Source organism: Poecilia reticulata, chromosome 15 (assembly GCF_904066995.2).
Source record: "Poecilia reticulata chromosome 15, P_reticulata-male-v2, whole genome shotgun sequence".
NCBI lineage: Eukaryota > Metazoa > Chordata > Actinopteri > Cyprinodontiformes > Poeciliidae > Poecilia > Poecilia reticulata.
In genome coordinates this window covers 29,428,109-29,453,932 of record NC_088844.1, presented here as the reverse complement: position 1 = coordinate 29,453,932, position 25,824 = coordinate 29,428,109, and the positions used below count along the sequence as shown (strand labels likewise).

At 37.9% G+C, this 25,824-nt stretch overlaps 1 protein-coding gene across 1 annotated transcript in view; it reads right to left on the bottom strand.

Moving 5' to 3' along the window:
• Positions 1 to 25,824, bottom strand: part of LOC103477175 (uncharacterized) — a 53,793-nt gene that overhangs the window by 26,159 nt on the left and 1,810 nt on the right. The window contains 20 exon segments of the mRNA XM_081616635.1: positions 1,177 to 1,709; positions 1,826 to 1,872; positions 2,473 to 2,646; positions 4,509 to 4,682; positions 4,847 to 6,644; positions 6,773 to 7,001; positions 7,162 to 7,240; positions 9,881 to 9,982; positions 10,653 to 10,766; positions 11,433 to 11,546; positions 12,088 to 12,192; positions 16,997 to 17,522; positions 17,607 to 17,653; positions 18,153 to 18,326; positions 19,101 to 19,274; positions 19,497 to 21,267; positions 21,417 to 21,642; positions 21,804 to 21,882; positions 23,630 to 23,749; positions 24,397 to 24,540. Coding sequence (XP_081472761.1) covers positions 1,177 to 1,709; positions 1,826 to 1,872; positions 2,473 to 2,646; positions 4,509 to 4,682; positions 4,847 to 6,644; positions 6,773 to 7,001; positions 7,162 to 7,240; positions 9,881 to 9,982; positions 10,653 to 10,766; positions 11,433 to 11,546; positions 12,088 to 12,192; positions 16,997 to 17,522; positions 17,607 to 17,653; positions 18,153 to 18,326; positions 19,101 to 19,274; positions 19,497 to 21,267; positions 21,417 to 21,642; positions 21,804 to 21,882; positions 23,630 to 23,749; positions 24,397 to 24,540 — 6,730 coding nt within the window.

The following is a 25,824-nucleotide window of genomic DNA, read 5'->3' as shown; positions in this document are numbered from 1 at the left end:
AGTAAACTTTTTGTTTGAATTGATTGTGTCTCTTTATTTCATAGCTTTGAGTCCTTGTTTTTGTTTAAGACTCAGTCACATGACACCAGACCTCTTGCTTGCTGCTCTTGTGTATATTGAATATATTTAACATCTGTCAGGAATCAAAAGTTTGCTTTATTGACTTGAAAAGAAAGGATGAGAGCTCTCATGTCAGTCCCCTTGACCAGATGTAGTTGTGAACACTCAGTTTTATGATGGCTAACGGAGTTGAAAACATGTAGGTCTGTTTAGAAAACAAAAAATTGTCTTTTTAATTTTTTTTTAAACCTGTCCTCCCTCATTATTCCTGGCATCCCATATACCTGGTTGCCCACATGTGGCAGGGCATGTTTTGGTTCAACAGAAAGAATGTTTTTGGATAGTATTTTAACTGCACGTGTGACTTTATTAAACCAGTTTCACAACCATGGGGGAAAGCCATTAATACTTTTTACTGATGATAAATTTTATTAGTTAACTTCAAAACAGCCTGAAAGTCATCTTGAATCATTTTCTTGTGGTTTGGTGAGAAGTGTTTAGCAAGAAAGAAAACAAACTGCTATTCAGTCTGTCAGTTTGGAAGTAAAGAATCTCTTCTTGGCACTTCTATCATGTTTACCATGTTTTTTCATGACTTGGAAATCTTTTACTGTAATTTTTGACTTTTTTAAGTCAATGTAATTTTTTAAAAATGAAATAACTATTAGTTTTGCTGAAATTATTGAACATAGGACCAGAACAGAATGAAAAGCAAATTATTCAAATCCAGAAGAAAATCTGTTTATTGCTTAAAAAACACAAATAACTTAAGTAAATATACAAAAGGAAGATTCAACATTTGAATTGAAGACATGTTTAGAAAAGAATAAACAGATAACATAACATTTAAATAAAATGCAACTCATGAATGAATGGATAAAACCAAGAGATCATCAACATTCTGATAATCTGTGTGAAATGTTTACTGGATTTGGACAAAAATTATGTGGATTCTGGAATAATCCAAATTTAGGACTGGAAGAGGAAGACATTTCATAAAAATCCTTCAAGAAACAGATTGAATTCATGAACCTAAAAATGTGTTTCTGAGTAAAATACACAGACATGAACTATCCATTAAAAAGTGAAAGTTTCTCTGAGAGGAGGAGACTCAACTCAGCACAGAGACACAGAGGAACCAGAAAACCAAACTCTAAATCCAGGAATCAGAGGTTCAGTGAATGTGGTGTTGAAGGTGTGGAGGTGGATCAGAGAGTCAGAGGAGACACTGTAGAAGGACAGAATGCCAGCAGGACAGTCCACATACACTGATACTCTGTTAGAGACAGAGGAGGAGGAGGATACGGGTGCTTTTATGTTATTGTGCCACACAGAGTAGCCATGATGATCAGAGCATCTCAGACTCCAGGACTTATCATTTCCTCCAAACATACAGTCTTCGCTGCCTCCTCTCCTCTTGATTCCTCTATAACTCACTGATAAATAAACAACTCCTCTCCACTCGACCTCCCAGTAACACCGACCAGTCAGACCAGTTCCACAGAGCAGCTGAGGATGCCTGTAATCAAATCTGTCTGGATGATCAGGATATGACTGGAGCTCCTCCACATGTATCACCTTCTTGTTGCTTTCAGACAGTTTGAGATTTCTGTTCACTGTGTTTGTGTCGACGGTGAGTTGACAGGAATCTGATGGAGAGAACAAACACAATACAGATGCAGTTATTGATAATTTATTGACACTTTTAATGATGGATCAATGTGAGCTGCTTTGTTGTCATGAATCAGATGAAAAACACACTTACACTTCCTCAGACCTGGTGTCAACCATCGGACTCCAGCAGGCTCCACCCTGAAAGGAGGAGGGGGATCAGACCATCAGTCTCTCTCAGCAGCAAACATGGACATTACATGGACATGACCTTCTCCACTTCATCTTTATATTGTGCAAAAAAAAGTTGAAAAAAAAAGTTTCTTACACAATAAAACATTTATTTCAAACCCTTAAACCTCACTACCTGGAGGTTTAAGGGTAGTGACAAACTGGTTTGCTTCTATTTTTGTCAAAACTGCACAGTAACAGGATAAAGCTCCTAACCTCCATCTTACCCTATAACTTTAAATTTTCCTGCTGGTTTTATGCTAATTTTCTTGGCTTTGTTTCTTCCTACCCTTGATGAGGCCACTTAAAAAACTACTGCTTCTATTGTCACTTTACGTTTCTAAGACATGGATAGAACTCAGTTTTTCTTCCCACTGTTGCAACATTAAACAAAAGTATAGGCTATAGTTAAAAATTGTAGAAGCTCTGAGTTAGAATATATAAAACAGAGACTTTACTTAGTTTATAAATCTAAGCACTCATTCCCAAACCATCTCCATCATAAATATGAAATGATCCCACAAAGTTTCCTCTAAATGTTCATAAATAGACTCCTGTGCTCCTCCACACCTGAGAGTTTCCAGTCTCCAGTTTGGATCTTTCAGTCCAGCCGACAGCAGCTTCACTCCTGAGTCTCCTGGATGATTGTAGCTCAGGTCCAACTCTTTCAGATGGGAGGGATTAAAGGTCAGAGCTGAGGCCAGAGAAGCACAGCCTTCCTCTGAGATCAGACAGCCTGACAAGCTGCAGACACACAGATAAACAAAAATGATGAAGTATGGATAGCTAAGCATCCATCCATAAGCAAATCAGAAGCATCGGTTATCAAAAGAGCCAGTGATAGAAAATGCCAAAATACTTCTGATTTTAATTTGAAACATACATAAATTAAATATTGATTGTAGTCTCTCAGCACCAATAATTTGAATGGGAGATGAGAGATACAGCACACTGCTTTTAATAAATGTATGACTTAAAAAAACATGACAGTTCAGGAAACATTGTTGACAATCAATGGATGTTCTGGTATTGTAATGATCTCTGCAAATGAGATGGGGTCTGACTAATAAATCTGGAACCACATCAAATATTTTCTGTGCTATGAATCAGAAACGCTGCTCTGTCAAAGGCGGGACACAGAACTTTACGAACAAATAAATAACACCCAGCACCATCCCAGCAAGGATAATAACCTCAAAGCCATTTGAGCCAAACCAAGAGCCTACATGATCCTGTCTGATAAGGACGGAATTAAAGATAATCCAATTGAGAACTGGGCCAGATCACAGACTTGACTGGCAACGAGTGTTACATCCAGATCAGGAATTGGAAAAATATGTACATTTTTTTAAAATAAAAATGGGAATAATATCTTTATATACCATCATGTGGTGATACAGAGTCAGACTGTCTCGAAATAACTCGTGCGACACTGTAGCATTGTGACTGCCATAAAGCAGACCAGAAAACAGCATCAGCTTGAAGTGGGAGCACTGTTGCCAACTTAGCAATGTTGTTGCTGTATTTAGTGACTTTTCATACCCCTGCGTCAAAAGTTGCTGGAGCATATTTTTGTCAACATTGCAAGAGGTCAAAATACATCATTTACATATTTGTTAAAATTATCGCCATGTCGAGTCAGTATAATTTGAGACAGATAATTTGTGAATAGATCAAGCACCTCCACCTCCTCTCTGTGCTGTTATTTCCATCTGGAAGAATGGACTGGACCAGTTAAAAACAAACAATCAGAGCCAGGAGGAGAATCTTAGCACTGTCAACCGATCTTGGGAGCACAGCTATGTGCTAAGGGTGGCGAAAACACTCAATGTTAAAAGTAAACAGTTTATCTGCTGTCATAGGTGGCTATGCCTTAGCAGGCTGCTATCTTAGCATAGAGCAAGGGTGGAGGGAGGGGCACTGAGCAGCATGCACACAGGCATGATTGACAGTGCTAAGACCCTCCTGCTGACTCTGATTGTTTCACTGGGAGCACTGAGAGAATGCAGAGGAGCTTGATTTTTTTCTACAGATTATCTGTCTCATACTGCAACAACAGTGACAGTTTTATGTAAAACATTTTTTTATAAAAGTGAATCAAAACAGATTAGAAGCATGTGTAGTAACCAAATCACTGACTCCTAATTAGAATTTCCAAAGTGAGAACAGAAACCATAAGAGGGGGAGAACTTATTTAATTAACTGTAAAAGAAGACTTTCTGGGGAAAATTTGACTCTTGAATATTAGGTAATTGAATTAAAAGGCCACAAAAGAACATTGACAGTAACTTTATATAAAACTATGACTATAGTGACCTTTTATCTCTTATAAATATTTTTTACAACTGTGGGACACGTCAATTGTGATATAGACCAAAATTTTGGTTTAAATCACCATGTTAAACAGGTAACAGGCAATTCAAGAATGCAACAATAAATTATTGAAGAAAAAATAAAATGTCATATCTGTGCCCATGATAGAAGTATGGGAAACTTTGACCCCTCTCTTACAGAAGTAACAGACAAGTACAATAGACAAAATTCTAGTTTACTGTGTTCCAGTCTAGTGAGATTTCATACAAAAAGTCATCATATCTGGGATTTACATGAGAGTTTCCAGGTTGCAGTTTGGACTCTCCAGTCCAGCAGAGAGAAGCTTCACTCCTGAATCCTGCAGGTTGTTGTTACTCAGGTCCAGTTCTCTGAGACTGGAGGACTGGGAGCTAAGAACTGAGGACAGAGCTTCACAGCTTCTCTCTGAGAGGTTACAGTCCCTCAGCCTGCAGGGGGAAGCAAAAACAATAAAATGACGGACATCTGAGAAATAAAGAAAACATGTAATGCACATTTCCTTGTGTAGATATATATTACAGATATAAACTGGGTCCTTGTCATCTATATTCAGATATATTTAAAACAAACATTTAATTGTGTGTTTCCTCACAGAGCTTTGCTGGAGGCTTTAACCACTGGCAGCAGACTCAGAAGAACCTCCTCTGAAGCAGAATATTTCTTCAGATCAAACTCATCCAGATCTTTTCCTGACGACAGTAAGATGAAGATCAGAGCTGACCACTGAGCAGGAGACAGTTTGTCTGTGGAGAGACTTCCTGAACTCAGAGACTGTTGGATCTCCTCCACTAGAGAACAATCATTCAGTTCATTCAGACAGTGGAACAGATTGATGCTTTTCTCTGCAGACACATTCTCACTGATCTTTTTCTTAATGTAGTGAACTGTTTTATAATTGGTCTGTGAGATACTTCCTGTCGGTATCAGCAGACCTTGTAGGAGTCTCTGATTGGTCTGCAGTGAAAGTCCCAGGAGGAAACGGAGGAACAAGTCCAGGTGTCCATTTGGACTCTGTAAGGCCTGGTCAATGGCATTCTTATAAAGATTTAGCCTCTTAGGTTGCTTTTTAAACATCGAAGATATCTTGAAGGATTTGTGTTTATCAGCCATGAGATTTACACTGAGCTTGGTGAATGTCAGATGGACATAAAGAGCAGCCAGAAACTCCTGAACACTCAGATGGACGAAGCAGAACACCTTGTCCTGGTACAGCCCTCTCTCCTCTCTAAAGATCTGTGTGAACACTCCTGAGTACACTGAGGCTGCTCTGATATCGATGCCACACTCTGTCAGGTCGGATTCATAGAAGATCAGGTTTCCTTTCTGCAGCTGATCAAAAGCCAGTTTCCCCAGAGACTCGATCATCTTCCTGCTCTCTGGACTCCAGTGTGTATCTGTTTCAGCTCCTCCATCATACTTGACCTTCTTCACTTTGGTCTGAACCACCAGGAAGTGGATGTACATCTCAGTCAGGGTTTTGGGCAGCTCTCCTCTCTCTCTGATCTCCAACACATCCTCCAGAACTGTAGCAGTGATCCAGCAGAAGACTGGGATGTGGCACATGATGTGGAGGCTTCGTGATGTCTTCATGTGGGAGATGATCCTGTCGGCCTGTTCCTCATCTCTGAATCTCTTCCTGAAGTACTCCTCCTTCTGTGGGTCATTGAACCCTCTGACCTCTGTCACCATGCCAACACACTCAGGAGGGATCTGATTGGCTGCTGCAGGTCGTGTGGTTATCCAGAGGAGAGCAGAGGGAAGCAGTTTCCCCCTGATGAGGTTTGTCAGCAGAACGTCCACTGAGCTGGACTCTGTAGCATCAGTCAGGATCTCCTTGTTGTGGAAGTCCAGCAGAAATCTACTCTCATCCAAACCATCAAAGATGAACAGGACCTGGAAGTGTTCAAAGCTGCAGATTTCTTTGGTTTCAGTAAAGAAGTGATGAACAAGTTCCACCAAGCTGAACTTTTTCTCTTTCAGCACATTCAGCTCTCTGAAAGTGAATGGAAATATGAACTGGATGTTCTGGTGGGCTTTGTCTTCGGCCCAGTCCAGAGTGAACTTCTGTGTTAAGACCGTTTTCCCAATGCCAGCCACTCCCTTTGTCATCACTGTTCTGATTGGTTGATCTCTTCCAGGTGGGACTTTAAAGATGTCTTCTTGTCTGATTGTTGTTTCTGGTCTGTGTGGTTTCCTGGATGCGGTTTCAATCTGTCTGACCTCATGTTCATCATTGACCTCTCCAGTCTCTCCCTCTGTGATGTAGAGCTCTGTGTAGATCTGGTTCAGAAGGGTTGGACTTCCTGCTTTAGTGATTCCCTCAAACACAGACTGGAACTTCTTCTTCAGACCAAGTTTAAGTTGGTGTTGACAAACTGCAGCAAGATGCTCTAAATAACACAAGGAAGAAAACTAAGTCATTTTCTGAAGATTGTTTGAATAATTGGTATCATCCTTAGACATCTGTAATTGTTTTTGAAATATCCATCAGGTTAAATCTTTGTAGAAATGCTCTTACCGCTCTGCAGACGGTCAGCCAGCTCCTCCTGCTTCATCCTCCTTAGGAAGTTTAGGGTGATCTTAATCACTGCCTCTCTAGTATCCCAACTCTGCTCTTCATCCTCACCTTCCAACTTCTCCTCATCATCTCTCTGACTCTCTGAGCATTCTGGGTCATCTGGACTCAGAACCTTCTGGATCTTCTTCAACTCGTTCTTTAGAAAAATGACAATGTTGTCCTCCAGCATCTGGAACAGAATAATATATGAAGAACACATTATACCTAAAATTATGAAGTCAAACATCAGATTCATATTGGACAGACTGACAGTCTATTTGTTCATATATTGCAGCATGGAGAAGATGGAACAGAGCCTTTGGAAATGTAGTTGTTAAACATGTACACACCATAAATATGGAGTCCAATTGTTTTTGGCGCTGCTGGGCAGATGGACCACTGGGAACCTCTGACTTCTGCTGATCCACTCTGGGGAGCATTCATAAAAAATAAGCTCAAAACTTTTCTGTCCACACAGAGACAAACTCATTAGGTCCCACAAAACTTAGGCAAACAATTATTCATTGTCCACAGAGAGAAGAACACACATTACATGTCAGAGATGTTGTCCTATAATCCAAAGTTTATTTCTTTTAAGGAAGCCAGGATTCTGTACTTAAATGTCTGATAGAGATAATTTCCTTGACACCCATAAAATCCTGTTTGCTGAACAATTGTTCTACTTCCTACTCCAAACTATGTTTTTATATTTAACAGCTGAAGACATATCATTTCTCTGATCAGTGGCAAACAGCAAATACAGGCTAAAGAGATTTAGCCATAATTAAATAACATAAATGTGTCTTAAACCTGCTGTACAGAGCTTTTAAACACAGTGATGTTGATTTAGTAGGAAACTGAATATCGACAGATGCTGATTTGTAGATGCAAGGAGGAACTTTTTTATACCGCACAATACACTAAAATGACCCTTTCATTTTACTGGCACACAAAAATTAGCATTATTGTACCCCAGCATCTGTTCAGAAATCATTACAGTCATAAAATTACTAGAAATATCAGAGCCATCTTGTTTGTGAAACAGAAAATGGTATGTAGTACACAGAGTTGTCATGGCATGTTGTGGAACTAAATGGAGAAGCATATAGCTGATTTTAACTATTTAATGAAAAAAATGCAGACCAAAAACTTACAAAAACACTGGGAGCACAGGGAGACAGAAAAAAAAAACTAACAGGACACATGTGCAAGAAGACAGCAGGGTGTACAGAGAAGTCCCAGGGAATATCAGGAGAAACCAGAAGGAGTGGGAGCAGAAGTGTTTAAATAATGTGAGAGTTAGTTCTGGAACAATTGACCGGGCATCAGATAGGCTAATGGGTTGCGTTAGCCTATCCGATCTATCTATTTCCAGCAGCCAGCAGACTGAGGAGAGAGAGAGACAGTAAACAGTGGAACTTGAAAATATACAAATTTGTAGCAAAGACTCACTAGACACAAGGAATAAAACTAGTAAACTTGTATCACTAAGAACTGAACTAAAGTAAAACAGAAACAAGGCTGATCTAATCAAAGAATGAGACTAAGGTAAACAAAGAATATTAATAAAATCTAGAATCAAATAATCAAACTCCAAAACAATCCTGGGACTTAACAAGAGTAGATGTACACAAAAGCAGGATATGTGTGAACCCCCCCCCCCCCCCCACCCCCACAAAACTAAGCACTAGCACTCTTGTTCTGTAGTTTCAAATGTTTTCTTATGAATTGTGAAAACAACAGGGATGGTGGTGGTTTTTTGAAAGAAATATATTCCAAGCTCATGGAAATCTGATAAATTGTTGCTGGTCCAAAAAGGTGCAGATATTGCAGATGTAAATATTACCATCCGTCTGTATTGACAAAGGTATTTGAATTAATTGAGTTAATAACCAGCTTAAGCAATTTCTATTAGACTAAAATAATGTTCAGTCAGCTGTTTAGTTTCATCCCAGTTATACTAACAATGATGGTTACAAACTAAATCATAGACTTCTTTCATAACTCTATTTATTTTTTGATTCAGTAAACATATTTTCCAGATCATTCATTTCTGCAACTAACACTTTATTCCATCAGACTTTATGAACTGGCTTTGAAGTATATCAGAAATTATTTATGGGACAGAACTCTAAATGCTTCAGTTAATCTTTCACAATGACTACTTTATTTTCCATTTTTATAAATGAGTTGGGGAGGGGTTAGATGCAGCCACAGTAGTTTTATTTGTTGAAGACAGATATTTATAGAACAGCAGCACCCTCTTTTGTTAATGCAGGGAGCTTTTATATAATGCAGTCATTGCGTAATCTAAAACTGGTTCTTATCTCAATGAAGACTGGATTTATGACTTTCACTTTAGACAAGCTATCCTTTTCACTAACACTAGATGGAATAAGTATAGAAAATCTGACTTCATGTGCTTGTGGATATGGCAAGATGACAAACCTCTTTGACATTCATATTGATAATCTGTGAAAAAAAATTAAGTACACTTACAACTTAACTACGATTGTTTTAGGTGCCTTCTTTTTGAATCTAGACAAAAACTTTCATAAATGTTTGGTTCTCTTGGATCATAGTGATAGTATTTTTAGGAATTACTCTACCACTCTATTGTTAAAATTCTTTAATTATTTTTCATAATAGTTGATTATTTAACTATGTTTTTAAAAACAAAACCCATTTTGAAAGTACTCTTTAATGTTCCCTGAGTGAAAACAAAATTTGGTAAAACCTTTAATTGGAGTCACTTTCAAAATGCCAAAATTCAAGACTTATTTTTTAAGGTTTTAAATTGTTATTAATGCATATAATTAGCTGCATATTTTATAAATTGCTTAATGTTGGCAGCTAATCAATAAAGCCCAAAGAAGGCAGATCTGATGCAGCAGCATCTTGGATGTTTCCATTCCACATTTCACTTTTTTAAGGGGAACACTATACACAAACTGTTTTACATTTGGACATATGGGAGAAAAAGAGATGAACTCACATTAACACATGTTGGAGTAAAAACATTTCAGACTGACTCAGTTTATGCAGCTACAGCAGTTTGATACAGCTCACCTGTCTAAAGGTCGGTGTGGTTTAAATTTAACAGGGAGATCCTTGGACCAGTCACTCTTAAAGGACACACAGCTGGGTTCAGGTTCAAGTCTCTGATGGATCCTGACAGAAAAACAAAAATCATCTCATTTAAAATCTTGAAACTGAAAGTAAAATTAAATTTTAATACTCTAACTGTATGTCTAAAGAATGCTTGTAAATTAAGTCTGCTTCAAAAATAGAATCTAAAACATAAATTGAGATTATTTGTTTTTCAAGTAAATTCTCAATTAATTTAACTGTCAATAATTTCCCCTTGTATCTTACTCAGGTTTATTTAAATCTTGATAGAGAACAATCTGAAATAAATGGAGATCATAGACTTCTGTGAAGGTGTCTGATGATAAATGTAACCAATCCCAATAAAAATATCCCAATTAAAACAGTTCTGAGTTGTGAAAAATATCTGTAAGTATAGAGCAGACATTAACATGATCAATGAAACCAAAAATATTCTCATATTTTCAGATTTTGAAAGAAAGATCTGAAAAAAGAGAACTAAATCTCAACACAAAATACATCTTAAATATGAACTAAAACAAACAGGAAAGCAGTATGTTGCATGTCAGATTTGTGCTTTGTGTCAAAGCTTTTAGCACATAATGCTAAAAATGTGCAGATGTGTGAGAACAGAGTAGACCGTACAATTATGTGAAAAGAACAAAGTAAAAAAAAAGAACAAATCTGAAAAAAGCAGATGCATATTTCAAATCTTTTGTAACATACAGCTCACCTGTCTACTTCTGAAGGTTTGGCTGGTTTAAATTTAACAGGAAGATCTTTGGACCAGTCAGTCTGACATGATACACAGCTGGGTTCAGGTTCAGGATGGAGTCTCTGACCATTCCTGGAAGAAAAAAATATAATTGAGAACCCTTTATTTAATTCAATATTCTAAACAATATATTGTTTTTACAATACTGGTAAAATAAGTAGCTACCTCAAAAACCAACATCTAAAGTATATTTTTTATTTGCCAGATACATTCATATTTAATTTGACAGAAAACATGCCTTTTATTATCCAGGTTTATTTGAAAACATATTTTTTGTTGGCTGAACATCTGCCTTTAAAATCTTTAAAACTGTCCTCCATTATGTTGCTCTCAATGGAAATGCAGCTGGATTCTGGTTCTGGTCCAATTTCAGGATTACAACTGTGAATAAAAACAGTTTGCATTTCTGAAACCTTTTCATTCCATGTTGGACTGTTGTTATATTTTGGTATTGTGTTTGTAACATACTGAGGTGAAATCAAAGCTGATTTATCTCTAATTAGTAGAGGTTGTTATAAGTGTCTGATCAATAATGGCTCTAATTCTGATATCATCACTCTAGTAAATTTGTTTCATAACGCATTTGTGTATAATGCAGTTTATTGTAGTTTTTGTTATAACTGAGATAATACCATGAAAGTAAAATACATTTTGACTTAATAAAAGTTAAGTTTAATAAAAACTACACAGTTATGAAAAACAGCAGATGCATATTGAATATGTTGAGATATAGATTACCTGTCAGTTGATGAAGGGCGGGCTGCTTTAAATTTAACAGGAAGATCCTTGGACCAGTCGCTTTTAAAGGACACACAGCTGGGTTCAGGTTCAGGTTCCAGTCTTTGATGGATCCTGATCGAAAAATATTATTTATACCTTTCATTGAAAATCAATTTCAATTACATGTTCAAACATTGCCTGTAAAATAAGATTTTGCCTCAAGAAATTACATCTAAAATATGAGAAAAGGTGATTATCTTCTTCTGAAATACATGTAGTATATGTAGTGACATGCCCTCTTATATATCATTCCGGTTTATTTAGAAATATACATCTTGTTGGCTTGTTTCTTTACAACTAGATAAACCTTCTTCCAATCAGTCACTCTCCAAGGACAGATAGCTCAGCTCTGGTTCCGGGCCAGTTCCAGGTTCATAACTGTGATAACTTATTAAATTATACTGTGATGGTTGACAGTTTGATTTAATGACATATACTAAAATTAAAGCTTCTCTGGTAGTGACAAACTACAGCTAAATAAGACTCCTTAATATCTGATCAAATATGATTTATAATGAGAAACAGTTATTCACTAATCATCTCCTGATATTCACATTTATTGTGTGAATGCTGTGTGAAAAGGGATGTGGACACTTAGAGATGGTGACCTCACCTGTGACCTTTGCTCTGGCTCTCATCTTCCCCACACAGAGTGGTTTCAGAGGGAGGGACTCCATCCTCTGTGTCCTCACATTGAACCATGCTGCTGATTTCACATCCACATCAGTTCACACACACTTTCTACCCTCACCTGAAGAGGAAACACACATTATCTGCACATCACCTCCAATCATCCTTCACATATGTGTTAAAAATATCAGTTTCGCTTGTCTCTCTAGTTCCTGTCAAAGACTGTAACTACCTCTCAGACTCCATTCTGCTGAAAGGGGTGAACAACCAGGTCAACCCTAGCCCTAACATGAGTCTCTGACACATGTTAGGGCCTTTTTGCACAGCATTCTATTCAGCGGGCGAGGACCATCATGTCAATCAGGCAGAGGAGCTCAGTTTTCTACAGAATATCTTTCTCATACTGTCATCCTAAATGTTATCAAATTGAGAAGCTGTGTTGCATGGGCAGTGGTACAATAACAGCTTTCTTAGGCCATTCAAATTTAATATCTCCACCTGGCACAGTTTCATTAACATTTAACAAAAACAAGAATATCCCTTATCATTAACCAGGTGGTCAGATGTCCAGATGACCAGTCACATTCCCTTCAGTGTTGTTTTTCTGCTTCTTCTCTCTGGGAGGTTTAATAAAGTTCCCCGAGCCAGGAAAATTGTTGACAAAAATATTCCTCATCCCCTCTGGAATAAACCTACTAAACAAGGCAGCAGAGTTGCATTATATTAATGGCAATGTTTTAATTTGTTTTTTTGTTTTCTGTTTAAAAGTGGGTTATATTGTTACTTGTGGGTTTTTCAATGAGTGTTTTTAACACTGAGTCCTGGTATAAAAAATTCTGTCACCTTTAGGACAAAGGTTTTATCCATCTTATCTAACAAAAACAACTTTAGAAAGGTAATAAAAGATCAAAGTTCACAATAATCAGATGGGATCACAAAGGAAGAGCAGTAAATGGTGGATTTTATTGAAGTTGGTTCTGAGGCAACAGCAACTTTTAATTCCAAAGTCCAACAAAAATAAAGTGGTATCAGATGACAAGAGCAGGATCTACTCTATGATGTCCAGACTAGAAACTAGCTACATGTGTGGACGAAAACATTTAGTGAACTAACTGATTGTTGGTTCTGTTCACTCCTTTCTACATTCAGTGAGTCCAGAGCATCAATACCTCTCAGCATCAGCCCTGTTGACACTTGCACAGACTCCTCTGGTTCATCAGTTGGAGGTGAAGCTGCAGTGAAACACCCTGTATGAGGAGTTCCTCCTCAGTGTGTTTGAAGGAAAACCTGAACATGTTGAAGTGGAGAACAGATCTGAACGCAAATCTCTGCATCTGCTTCAAACAGATCTCACTAGATCAGATTGGTTAGTCTGAAGCAGAAGACCCTAACAGATCCATTTCTCCATGTCAATCCCTTCCTGGGTCACTAAACATATTTAAAAACTAACTCAATGTTTTTTTTACCAGTTTTTTTCTTTTTTTGTTGCAAAAATCAGACACACCAGAAGATTCCAGCTGGTGACAGAGTTCAGTAAGGTGGACATCAAAACCTGAGACTCTGAAACAAGGAGAACCATTTACATGAACTGGTTCAAAACCTCTTGGAGCCTCCAGATTCTTTGTGGTTTCATGAAAAACAATTGTTGTTTATTAAAACATTTGACTGTAATATTAATTTAATGACAACAACATGTTTTCATTAAGTTTTTTTCACCTCCTCAAACACTACACTTAGAAAAATAAATCTGTACAGATGCAGATATGTACTGCATCTGTACATATTTGTTATTTTTATTCCAATCTAGATTGTTGAATCTGAAGAAGTTTAAAGCTTTTATATTTTCTACTCTGATTCAAGACACCTTCAGGTGTTCAGTTGTTATTTCAATCTGGACAGCAGCTGCCATGAACAACATGGAGGAAAAATATCTGACGGAGAAACATCACAAGTTCTGCTTCAATTTGTCTCTACATTTATTAACTGGACCTTCATTCTTAAAGGGACAGAAACAAGTTAAGATGACCCACAACATTTAAATATCTGCAGGATATCTTAAGATACGGTTCAGTTTTCAGTTGGATCTTTGTACGTTTAGTGCAACAGCAGAACCTTTAAAATTACTGTATGTTTTCTCAGAGTCCAAAGTTTTTGGTTAGAGGTTAAAATGTGGTTTTAACTCCATGTCCAGGATATTCCTCTGTTGAAGAACCACATTTTTAGATTTTGGATCAATCATCTAAAGCCAATAAACTTTGAGTGGGTCAACAGAGTTCTAGCCATCTAAATATCACAATCATCAGCTGTTCAGTGTTGCTTGATTTCAGTGAATACTCTAATAATCCTTTAGATTAGTCTCCAAACATCAGAGATGAAACAAACAGGAACATTCCTAAAAATAAAGTTTAATAAGAAACAAAGCAAACTTACAGTTTGTTCAAACGCTCCTAAGAGTTGAAAATCATCTGAACAACGGACTGTGAGACATGTGACCTGCGTCCTGGTATGAGGCGGAGCTTCACCTGTGATGGAGGCTGGACAGGGAGGAGGGCAACAAGAGGAGCAGCAGTTCCAGGAAACCTTAAGGCTCAAAGTCTCTTCAGTCTTTCCAGACGCTTATTATGATCCTGTTAACGCTGCGGGTTTCTGTTTTGATCATGTCCTTGTTGTTGATTAACTGTCTTAAATTTTTCCATATTAATTATTTCCTTTGTGTTTGTTTATTAGTTATTGTCATTGTTCTTTTCCCCCTGATTAGTAACTTTTCTATTTAACCCAAGGAGGATCAAACCCAATGTTTTCCATGATTTTAGTATTTTATTTTAAACATAAACAATGGAACTGAATCACATTTACCTTGATACAGAGAACTGAAGCTTCTGACAGAGCTGAAGCTAATATTTAGCCTGATGCTTATTATTCTAGCCTCAGTGTTCTGTTCTTCATCTGCAGATCATCTTAGTGCTGTGGCTGCACTGCATCCAACTCTGATGTCGTCACTTCACAAGTGTCAAAGCTCCATTTTTCTTTGGTTTCCTGCTCATTTCTTTCCGAGGCGCTCCCATTTTATTCAGGAGGAGCTTCAATGTTTTCCGGGTCTTTTTAGATGATGAAAGAACTCAGACTGTTGACTCCACCTGGCAGGCGCTCCAGGTGAGCAGGAACACTAAAGTCATCCCTGCAGACCAGCTTTAGATTTGGCTCAATCTCAACATTAAGCTTCAGAAACGTCTTGGTTATAATTTGTGTTTCAGATGTGAGATCAGAAAGTTCTGCTTTCCATCATGCCCCAGTTTTTAGTTCTGCTTTTTTCTGCTTCTTTTTCTCCACCTAACAGAGACAAGATTATTAAAATGCTTCATGGAAACGTTTGAAGTCTCTCAGATTATCATTCAACTTGATGTCGTTAGTTTTAGTCACAAGTTCTTTCAGATGTTCTAGATGAGAAGATCTGAGCATCTGGTTTGGTTTATCCAACTGGGCTCCAGTATCACCTTTAACAGAAGATTCTGGTTCTAAATCCAGACTGGACCACTTGATTTCTTTGGACCTGAGCACCTTGGGAAGAAACTGTCATACAGAAACATGAAGTGCTGTGGAAAATGTATTTGCCCCTCTTACATTTCTGCTGTTTTGCCTTTTTGCCACTGAAATGTTTGGCATCAAACTGATTTTCATATTTAATGAAGAAAATTTGAATAAATACAAAAAGCAGTAATTAAATTATTCCAGTAAATAATTCCAGTAATTAAAACAACTGCCTAACATTTCAATTAAATCTGACAGATGGACAGATTTAATTGTCCATCTGTCAATTAAATGACAGATGTGGTTGTTTTTAAAGTGCTTTATAAATAAAGTTGGTATGGTATGGTATGGTATGGTATGGTATGGTATGGTATGGTATGGTACCATACCATACCATACCATACCATACCATACCATACCATACCATACCATACCATACCATACCATACCATACCATACCATACCATACCATACCATACCATACCATACCATACCAACTTTATTTATAAAGCACTTTAAAAACAACCACAGCTGATAGAAAGTGCTGTACATTAAAACACAACATAACAATAATATATTTTTTAACTCTTACAGTTTAAAAAACAAAACATACAATTTAAAATTAGATCCCGCTGGTATTGAAAGCCAAGTAAAATAAATGGGTTTTAAGACGAACTTTAAAAGTAGACAGTGAAGGGGCCTCTCTGACCTGCAAAGGCAAGTCATTCCATAACTTAGGGCCAATGACAGAGAAAGCCCTGTCCCCTCTGAGCTTCCTCCTGCATCTTGGTACCTCTAAGAGCAGCTGATCTGCTGACCTGAGAGACCGATAGGGTACGTAGGGGTGAAGAAGCTCAGAGAGGTAAGCTGGGGGAAGATTATGTAGTGATTTAAAAACGAACATAAGAATTTTAAAATGAATCCTAAAATATACAGGCAGCCAGTGAAGTGAGGCCAGGTCAGGGGTTCCTGTCAGAAGTCGTGCAGCAGCATCTGAACCAGCTGCAGACGTGAGAGCAGCGACTGACTGACTCCCAGATAAAGTGCATTACAGTAATCCAATCGAGTTGAAATAAAAGCGTGGATCACACTGTTCAGTGTGAACTTTGACTGGAAACAAACATAAAAACAACATGTGGATTCTGGAATAATCTCAGCTTCCATCTTTAAATGACTGAAAGAGGAAGAATTTTCCAAGGAATCATTTAGAAGAGTTTCAACAAGAAACAGACTGAATTCATGAATCTGAAAACATGTTTCTGAGTGAAAGAAACAGACATGTACAGAATGAACCATCTGTTCAACAAAGAGAGAGTTCCTCTGATGAGGGGCGGCGAGGAGGGGGGGGGTGTTTGTCTTTAGACTCAAGTCAACACAAAAATGCTGAGGAACCAGCTGAAACTGTAATTCCAGGATACAAAGGTTCAGTGAATGTGGTGTTGAAGGTGTTGAGGTGGATCAGAGAGTCAGAAGAGACATTGTAGAAAGACAGAATGCCAGCAGGACAGTCCACATACACTGATACTCTGTTAGAGACAAACATGGAAGATGAGAAGAGATGCATCTTTTTGTCATTGTGCCAGACAGAGAAACCTTTATCATCAGAGCATCTCAGACTCCATGACTGATCGTTCCATCCAAAAAGACATTCTTCTCTCCAACTGCTTACTCTGTAACTCACTGATAAATAAATTTCTCCTCTCCACTCGACCTCCCAGTAACAGCGACCAGTCAGACCAGTTCTACACAGCAGCTGAGGCCAGTTATAAAATCTGTCTGGATGATCAGGATATGACTGAAGCTCCTCCACATGTGTCACCTTCCTGTTGTCATTTGATAGTTCAAGGTTTCTGCTCACTGTGTTTGTGTCAATGGTGAGTTGACAGGAATCTGATGGAGAACAAACACAATGCAGATGCAGTTATTGATCATTTATTGATCTTTGATGTGATGTGACAGTTTGAGCACACTTACACTTCCTCAGACCTGGTGTCAACCATCGGACTCCAGCAGGCTCCACCCTGAAAGGAGGAGGGTGGTCAGACCATCAGTCTCTTTCAGCAGCAAACATGGACATTACATGTAACACACAAACACTGTCCTCCAGTGAGACAGGGATAGTCCAACATTTGGACACATCCACTTGTAGAAAGCCAAAAAAGGAAGGAAGAGTTGAGAGCAGACAGACTCCTGAACTGTGATGATGAAGATATTGCAAACTACTGTCCAAATGGATGCCACAGCAATAAGTTGTCACACATCTCATTTCTCAAAACTCAGGAAAACAATGAAGAGGGAGAATAACCTGCAGCTTCATTTTGATGCCTGCATAGCATTTTTGGAACAATTGAAACATTTTGCTTTCCCTGGCTTTGACGTTATTTATTTGTGCTTACTTTAATTTTTTGTATAACTTAATGTTGGCTTCTTATACAATCCTTTGTAATTTTATGTCTAAAAAACTTTACTTACTCACTAAAACACATTTCTCCCTCTGCTCCTCCATCAGTTCCTCCATACCTGAGAGTTTCCAGTCTCCAGTTTGGATCCTTCTGTCCAGCCGTCAGCAGCTTCACTCCTGAGTCTCCTGGATGATTGTAGCTCAGATCCAACTCTTTCAGATGGGAGGGGTTAAAGGTCAGAGCTGAGGCCAGAGAAGCACAGCCTTCCTCTGAGATCAGACAGCCTGACAAGCTGCAATTCAAAAGCCAAGACACATTCATGTTAAAAAAAGCTAAAACTTAAATTCCAAACAAAATTTTAGTGCATGAATCGATACAGCTGGTGAATACAAGATCATGTTGTGACGCAAATGAAATAGTTAATTTTCAGTAAAGAGAAGCCTCAGAAAACAATGTTTAGTAGATTGATGAAGCCACTGCTGACAAATGTTCCAGTAATTGTTCATTTTGAATTCATTCTTTCATGAGAGCCTAACAAGTTTGACTTATAATTCCAGAAATTATTAATACATTGTTAATATTATTTATTCATAATTACATAGGTATTGAGGCAAATTTTGATTCCCAACAATTCCCAAAATATTTTCAGTAAGTCATGTTTATATCTGTAAAAATATAAATAATTTCAATGCCCTTAGAAAGAATACTTTTTCAACCAAAGAATCTGCAAATCTTTACTTCAAGATTTGTTTCAAAGCTGACTGAATCCAATTTTTTTTAAATCCATAATTTACCATAACATTCTCCACATATTCTGATATGACTTTGTTTGAATTATTATTTTTTGCATCCCACAACGAAATGGTTTTACAAAAAAGAATTTCTACAATATAATCAATAATGACTAGAATTTAAAACTTGTTGAAATGTTGCATTGCATAGCTTGTTCTCTTCCTCTTACAGGCTTGGAGGCTTGATACCATTTACGTCATATTTAAAAGCTGGAAAGGACAGAATCCAGTCAAAACATGATTAGTAAAATTCCATATAGATCTCTGATTCTAACCTGAGAGTTTCCAGTTTGCAGTTTGGACTCTTCAGTCCATGTGAGAGAAATTTCACTCCTGAATCCTTCAGGTTGTTGTTAATCAGGTCCAGTGCTCTGAGATTGGAGGACTGGGAGCTGAGAACTGAGGACAGAGCTACACAGCTTCTCTCTGAGAGGTTACAGTAACTCAGCCTAAGGACACAGGAGAAAAAATGTTAATTATTTGTAAATTACTGTTTTTATAGGTAAAAGGTTAAAAAAAAGTAATTGAAAAAGTTTGCTGGACCATTTTTGAACTGCCCATTCTTATGAGAACTGACTCTTTGCTAATCAAAATGAAAGAAATTTAACAACCATACTTCTAATAGTCAAACATCTAACAGTAGAAATTTTAGAACATTTCTGTTTCCTCACAGAGCTTTCTTGGAAGCTTTAACCACTGGCAGCAGCATCAGAAGAGCCTCCTCTGAAGCAGAGTATTTCTTCAGGTCAAACTCATCCAGATCTTTTCCTGACGACAGTAAGATGAAGATCAGAGCTGACCACTGAGCGGGAGACAGTTTGTCTGTGGAGAGACTTCCTGAACTCAGAGACTGTTGGATCTCCTCCACTAGAGAACAATCATTCATTTCATTCAGACAGTGGAACAGATTGATGCTTTTCTCTGCAGACACATTCTCACTGATCTTCTCCTTGATATATTGAATTATTTTATGATTGGTCTGAGAGCTACTTCCTGTCTGTGTCAGCAGACCTTGTAGGAGTCTCTGATTGTTCTGCAGTGAAAGTCCCAGTAGAAAACGGAGGAACAAGTCCAGGTGTCCATTTGGACACTCTAAGGCCTGGTCAACAGCTTTACAATAGAGAGACTTTGGTTCAGAAACCTGATATGTTTGTGTTTCTTCCATCAGGTTGACCCCAGACTTAATGAAGGTCCGATGAACATGAAGAGCAGCCAGAAACTCCTGAACACTCAGATGGATGAAGCAGAACACCTTGTCCTGGTACAGCCCTCTCTCCTCTCTAAAGATCTGTGTGAACACTCCTGAGTACACTGAGGCTGCTCTGATATCTATGCCACACTCTGCCAGGTCTGATTCATAGAAGATGAGGTTTCCTTTATGCAGCTGATCAAAAGCCAGTTTTCCCAGAGACTCGATCATCTTCCTGCTCTCTGGACTCCAGTGTGGATCTGTTTCAGCTCCTCCATAATACTTGACCTTTTTCACTTTGGTCTGAACCACCAGGAAGTGGATGTACATCTCAGTCAGGGTTTTGGGCAGCTCTCCTCTCTCTCTGGTCTCCAACACATCCTCCAGAACTGTAGCAGTGATCCAGCAGAAGACTGGGATGTGGCACATGATGTGGAGGCTTTGTGATCTCTTGATGTGGAACATGATCCTACTGGCCTGTTTCTCATCTCTGAATCTCTTCCTGAAGTACTCCTCCTTCTGTGGGTCATTGAACCCTCTGACCTCTGTCACCATGCCAACACACTGAGGAGGAATCTGATTGGCTGCTGCAGGTCGTGTGGTTATCCAGAGGAGAGCAGAGGGAAGCAGTTTCCCCCTGATGAGGTTTGTCAGCAGAACATCCACTGAGCTGGACTCTGTAGCATCAGTCAGGATCTCCTTGTTGTGGAAGTCCAGCAGAAGTCTACTCTCATCCAAACCATCAAAGATGAACAGGACCTGGAAGTGTTCAAAGCTGTAGATTCCTTTTGTTTCAGTAAAGAAGTGATGAATCAGTTCCACCAAGCTGAACTTTTTCTCTCTCAACACATTCAGCTCTCTGAAAGTGAATGGAAATATGAAGTGGATGTTCTGGTGGGCTTTGTCTTCAGCCCAGTCCAGAGTGAACTTCTGTGTTAAGACAGTTTTCCCAATGCCAGCCACTCCCTTTGTCATCACTCTTCTGATTGATTGATCTCTTCCATGTGGGACTTTAAAGATGTCTTCTTGTCTGATTGTTGTTTCTGGTCTGTGTGGTTTCCTGGATGCTGTTTCAATCTGTCTGACCTCATGTTCATCATTGACCTCTCCAGTCCCTCCCTCTGTGATGTAGAGCTCTGTGTAGATCTGGTTCAGAAGGGTTGGACTTCCTGCTTTAGCAATTCCCTCAAACACACACTGGAACTTCTTCTTCAGACCAGATTTAAGTTGACGTTGACAAACTGCAGGATCTTCTAGATTAACACAAAAAGTACAATCAACCAAGGGAAAAAAAACCTCTTCTAAAAATGATTTGAATAAATGTTATTCCATTCCATGTCTTCAGACATTAGTAGCTGTGTAATTTCTCCCTCAGGTTAAATCTTTGTAGAAATCCTCTTACTGTTCTGCAGACGGTCAGCCAGCTCCTGCTGCTTCATCCTCCTTAGGAAGTTCAGTGTGATCTTCATCACTGCCTCTCTGCTGCTCCTCCTCTGCTCTTCATCATCACCTTCCAACCCCTCATCATCTCTCTGACTCTCTGAGCATTCTGGGTCATCCTGACTCAGAACCTTCTGGAACTTCTTCAGCTCGTTCTTCACAAAAGTGACAATGTTGTCCTCCAGCAGCTGGAACAAAATAATATAAGAAGGAAACATCAGACTGAAACCATGGAGCCAAACATCAGATCCATGTTGGACAGACTGACGGTCCTCTGGTCTACAAAGTGCAGCATGGAGATGACTGTGAACAGAACCCATGGAACAGTAGTGGTTGTTCATGTACAGACCATAAATATGGAGTCCAGCTGTGTTTGATGCTGCTGGGCAGATGGACCACTGGGAAACTCTGAGCTCTGCTGGTCCACTCTGTGGAGGAACCAGGAAGAAATAGCACTATTAAATCAGTGCATACAGGGACTAATATTGTAATAGTCCATGACCTGATATCTGAAGCTTTACTTGTCCTAAAGATGCCATTGAGTATCAGGAGCTCAAGAACTTTGTTGCATTTTCAACTCAGTTCACTTTGTTTACAGCATGTCTTTTCTTTCTTTCTTTTCCTGATAAAGTTTTCCGCATAGATTGATTCCTTCACAGAAGAGCTGCATTTATTTCAGGAATACATTACACACACTTGGACTGTATATTAATCAGACTTATAAAGGAATGTCATTGTGCAAGGGAATAAATATTTATGGATTCAATACTTTTCAGACCTTTATTTGGAGAGGGAGTAAAGACTCCAGTTTTCTCATTAACAAAACAAAGAACCAATCAGTGAGCTGCAGACCCACGTAGATATTTTATGTAACAAGAGAAGCATGTGAGCAGACAATTATTATACCTGACTGTAGCCATGGAAACCATTATGAATGTTGTAAGCATACAACTTTAAGAGCTATATTTCTTCTTCTGTGGCATTGTTTTGTTAAATTCTTTGCATCCCTTAGGTTTTCACTTTTTGTAAACGTGTCCTGAGGGATAAGTGGGTACTGGTCATTTTTCTTCTAAATACATCCAGTTTATTTATTGATTTATTTAGTGCAATTGCATCATCCTCACCATTGTAATACACAAATTCCTCCCAGAATGTGAATATTCAAGTGAATTTATGACTTTAAAGCAACATGGATTGACTTTTGTTGTGCTATATGCTTTTGTGCTTTGTAGGACACGAAGCGGGACGCTAATGTGGTTTTTATTCTCTTTACTGTCCTTGTCAGGTATGTCATGTGCATAAAAAGTTCTATTTGTTTATTTTAAAAATTGTGCGACATTGTCACCTGCCACCCCTCCTGTAAAGTTGTGTTGCAGGAGAGGACTTGGCAGTTTATCTGTTTACTATTCTCATCAGAATAAATGTAGACACTGCCCATCTCCAAAGACAAACTGCATGTTATGGCCAGTGGTCTTGTATGTTTTCTTTAGGTGGATGCAGCCCTCATCCTCCTGTGCCACTCCCTGAGGCCTACAACAGAGCTGATTGGCTCATCAATTGTCAGCTCCACCAATCCCTGATGAGGCCTCCCTTTTTAAATCCAAGAATTCCTGGGAGAAGGTGTGGTTGATTCTTTGTTGAGAGAGCTTACCATGTTATTGGGTGTCTGACTGCTTTATAATAGCTTTGTCTTTCTGTGAGCTTTTTGAAAACTTTGTTGCCAGCCTAGATAGCTTTTGTACATAAGCTTCTAGCTACCTAGTAGAGTTTTGTACTTTGATTGTTTTTGTTTAACCTTTATGGTCCAGTTTTGTTTTTTAGGATCTTTGGTTTACAACTCTGATTGTTTTGTGGATTTTGTTTAATTCGTACTTTTGGTTATACAACCCTAACTTGATTGTTGTTGATTTTCACCTTTTTGTTTTGTTAAAACCAAGCAATAAACCCCATCTGTTAAACCCTTAATGGTTTCTTTAATGTTACTTCTCCGACCCCCTGGCTTAGCTGGGTTGTAACACTGCGTCAGAGGCAAATTCTTGACTTATAACTAGGACAATGCAGAAAAGAGTAAGTCTCACATTCAGATACTGTAAAAAGACTTGAGTTCATGTTAAACAGAAGTTGGAATAAAAACATTTCAGACTTAAACAGTTACAGCAGTTAGATACAGCTCACCTCTCTGATGGTCGAGGAAGGGATGAATTAAAGAATACACCCATGTCTTTTGACGTGTTGCTCTTAAGGGACACACCACTGGGTTCAGGTTCATGTGTAGCTCTGAGCTTCTGATGGGCCCTGACAGAAAAAAAACCCAATAAGCACATTCTGTTAAGTTTTGCTAATCCCAAATCATCTGAAAATTTGAGTTACAATCACTGCACATGATGTAGAACACAGAGCTCTATTCAACAGATGAGTGTCACTCAGCCAACTCTACAACACAGAGATGACTGTAATGAACATTTTCTGGATGAATAAGACTGATGGTTGAGACAATGTAGACATTTAAACATAATGAAGAACATTGACAAATGCTATTTAACAGTTGTTCACTTGTTTAATCATGACCCTAATCAGACATAGATGCTTCAATATTTGAACTACTTAAATTAAGAGTTGTTTAATTTTCTTGTATCCATTTTAAATTGAATTATTTTGGGATATGATCGAACCAATGTCATATTAAGAGGCACTTGTCAGATTTTGTATTTTTAATACATTTTCCTAACTGATGTGTTGTATAATAAGTGATTTAAGTTTCACAGTGTAGAAGAGTTAATTTCCTCACATTTTCACTGCTGCGGTTCTGGAGAACATCTGACACACAACACTACACTTATGAATGTGGGAAAAACATCTCACCTCATGTTAAACTCATGTTGGAATAAAAATATTTCAGACTTACACAGTTTGCACATTTACAGCAGTTGGATTCAGCTTACCTTTCTGATGATGGTGATCCAGAAGTGTTAAAGAATAGGCCCATGTCCTTTGATAAATTACTTTTAAAGGACAAACAGCTGGGTTCAGGCTCATCTGCACATTTTTGTTTTTGATGGATTCTTCCAGAACATCTATGTAAAGCTCTGTATATATTAAAAACAGAATCAGAATGATTGTAATGAATATTACTAATCATCATTGTTCAGAAAATGTAAAGATTTTTTAATGTATTATTTCTGACAGTGATCATTCCTGTTTCCGATACATTCAATACCTCAAGACAAAAGAATGTACTGATTTGACTTTTGCTTTAAAATGCCAATTATGTCTAAACCCACTTCATTGTTGTATCAGCAATGTTCAGATACAACAGCAGAAACCATCAATATCAAACCTAATCAATATTGAGATTACAGGTAAACTTCATTTGGACATAAGATAATGCTAATTCTTTACATACCACAGATTTAGTATATAGTTTGTCCAGAAGTAGAAAATAGAAACTATTTGATCTAAATGGGTTGTGAGCTGATAGATTTTATTGAGACACCCACAAATAGCCTGTACATGATGCACACAGTTAAAAGTAAACCGCAGATTAATTGTATTCATGAAATAATTTTTTAACAATAACAATGTGTGATATATATTTTTTTCATTTGATAACTAATAATTTAGAGAATTGTGGCACATATGGGGATGATACATGAATAATTGTACAGGACCAAAAGAAGTATTGATAAATTGATCAACATACATTGAGCTGTACATGTTGTGCACTGGCAGAACAAAACTTTCTGGATATCACCAGGGACAGAGTTCAGATGTACTGTACTTCATGAATTGTAAGATTTTAACAAAACTAGTTCACAGTCAGTGTAATTGACCAAGTGTCTGAGAGATATATGACAATGTTTATTTTGTTAAAAAAAACATTAATCTAATCATACCATGAGTACTGTGTATATTATATTTGGACTTTTAATGAACATCCTAAAAATACTATCTGTTCACCTTAGCTTAAGGAGATATGCATTGTTTCCATGATCTTTTGAGTCATGGGTGATTATAAAAATAATAATTGAATAAATGAATTAATTTGCTTTATTAATCCCAAAGGGAAATTCATATTTCAGTACAGCCCATTTAGTCCACCAAGTGCCAGGATAGGCTGATACAAATAGACTTTTTACCAAATGTTTGACAAAGTGGACAGCATCAGGAAAAACATTTAACAGTAACTTGTCCACCTAATCTCAGAGCAAATCTACATCATCCTGGATTATGTTCCTTAACGTAATTTGTGTAGCTTTTAGGGAGAGAAACATAGATTGATCAGGTATAATATTCAGACCACTGACAGGTTATGAGTCCAACACTAATTAACTGTTCATTGTGATACCTGCAATGGGATTGACATATTAGGC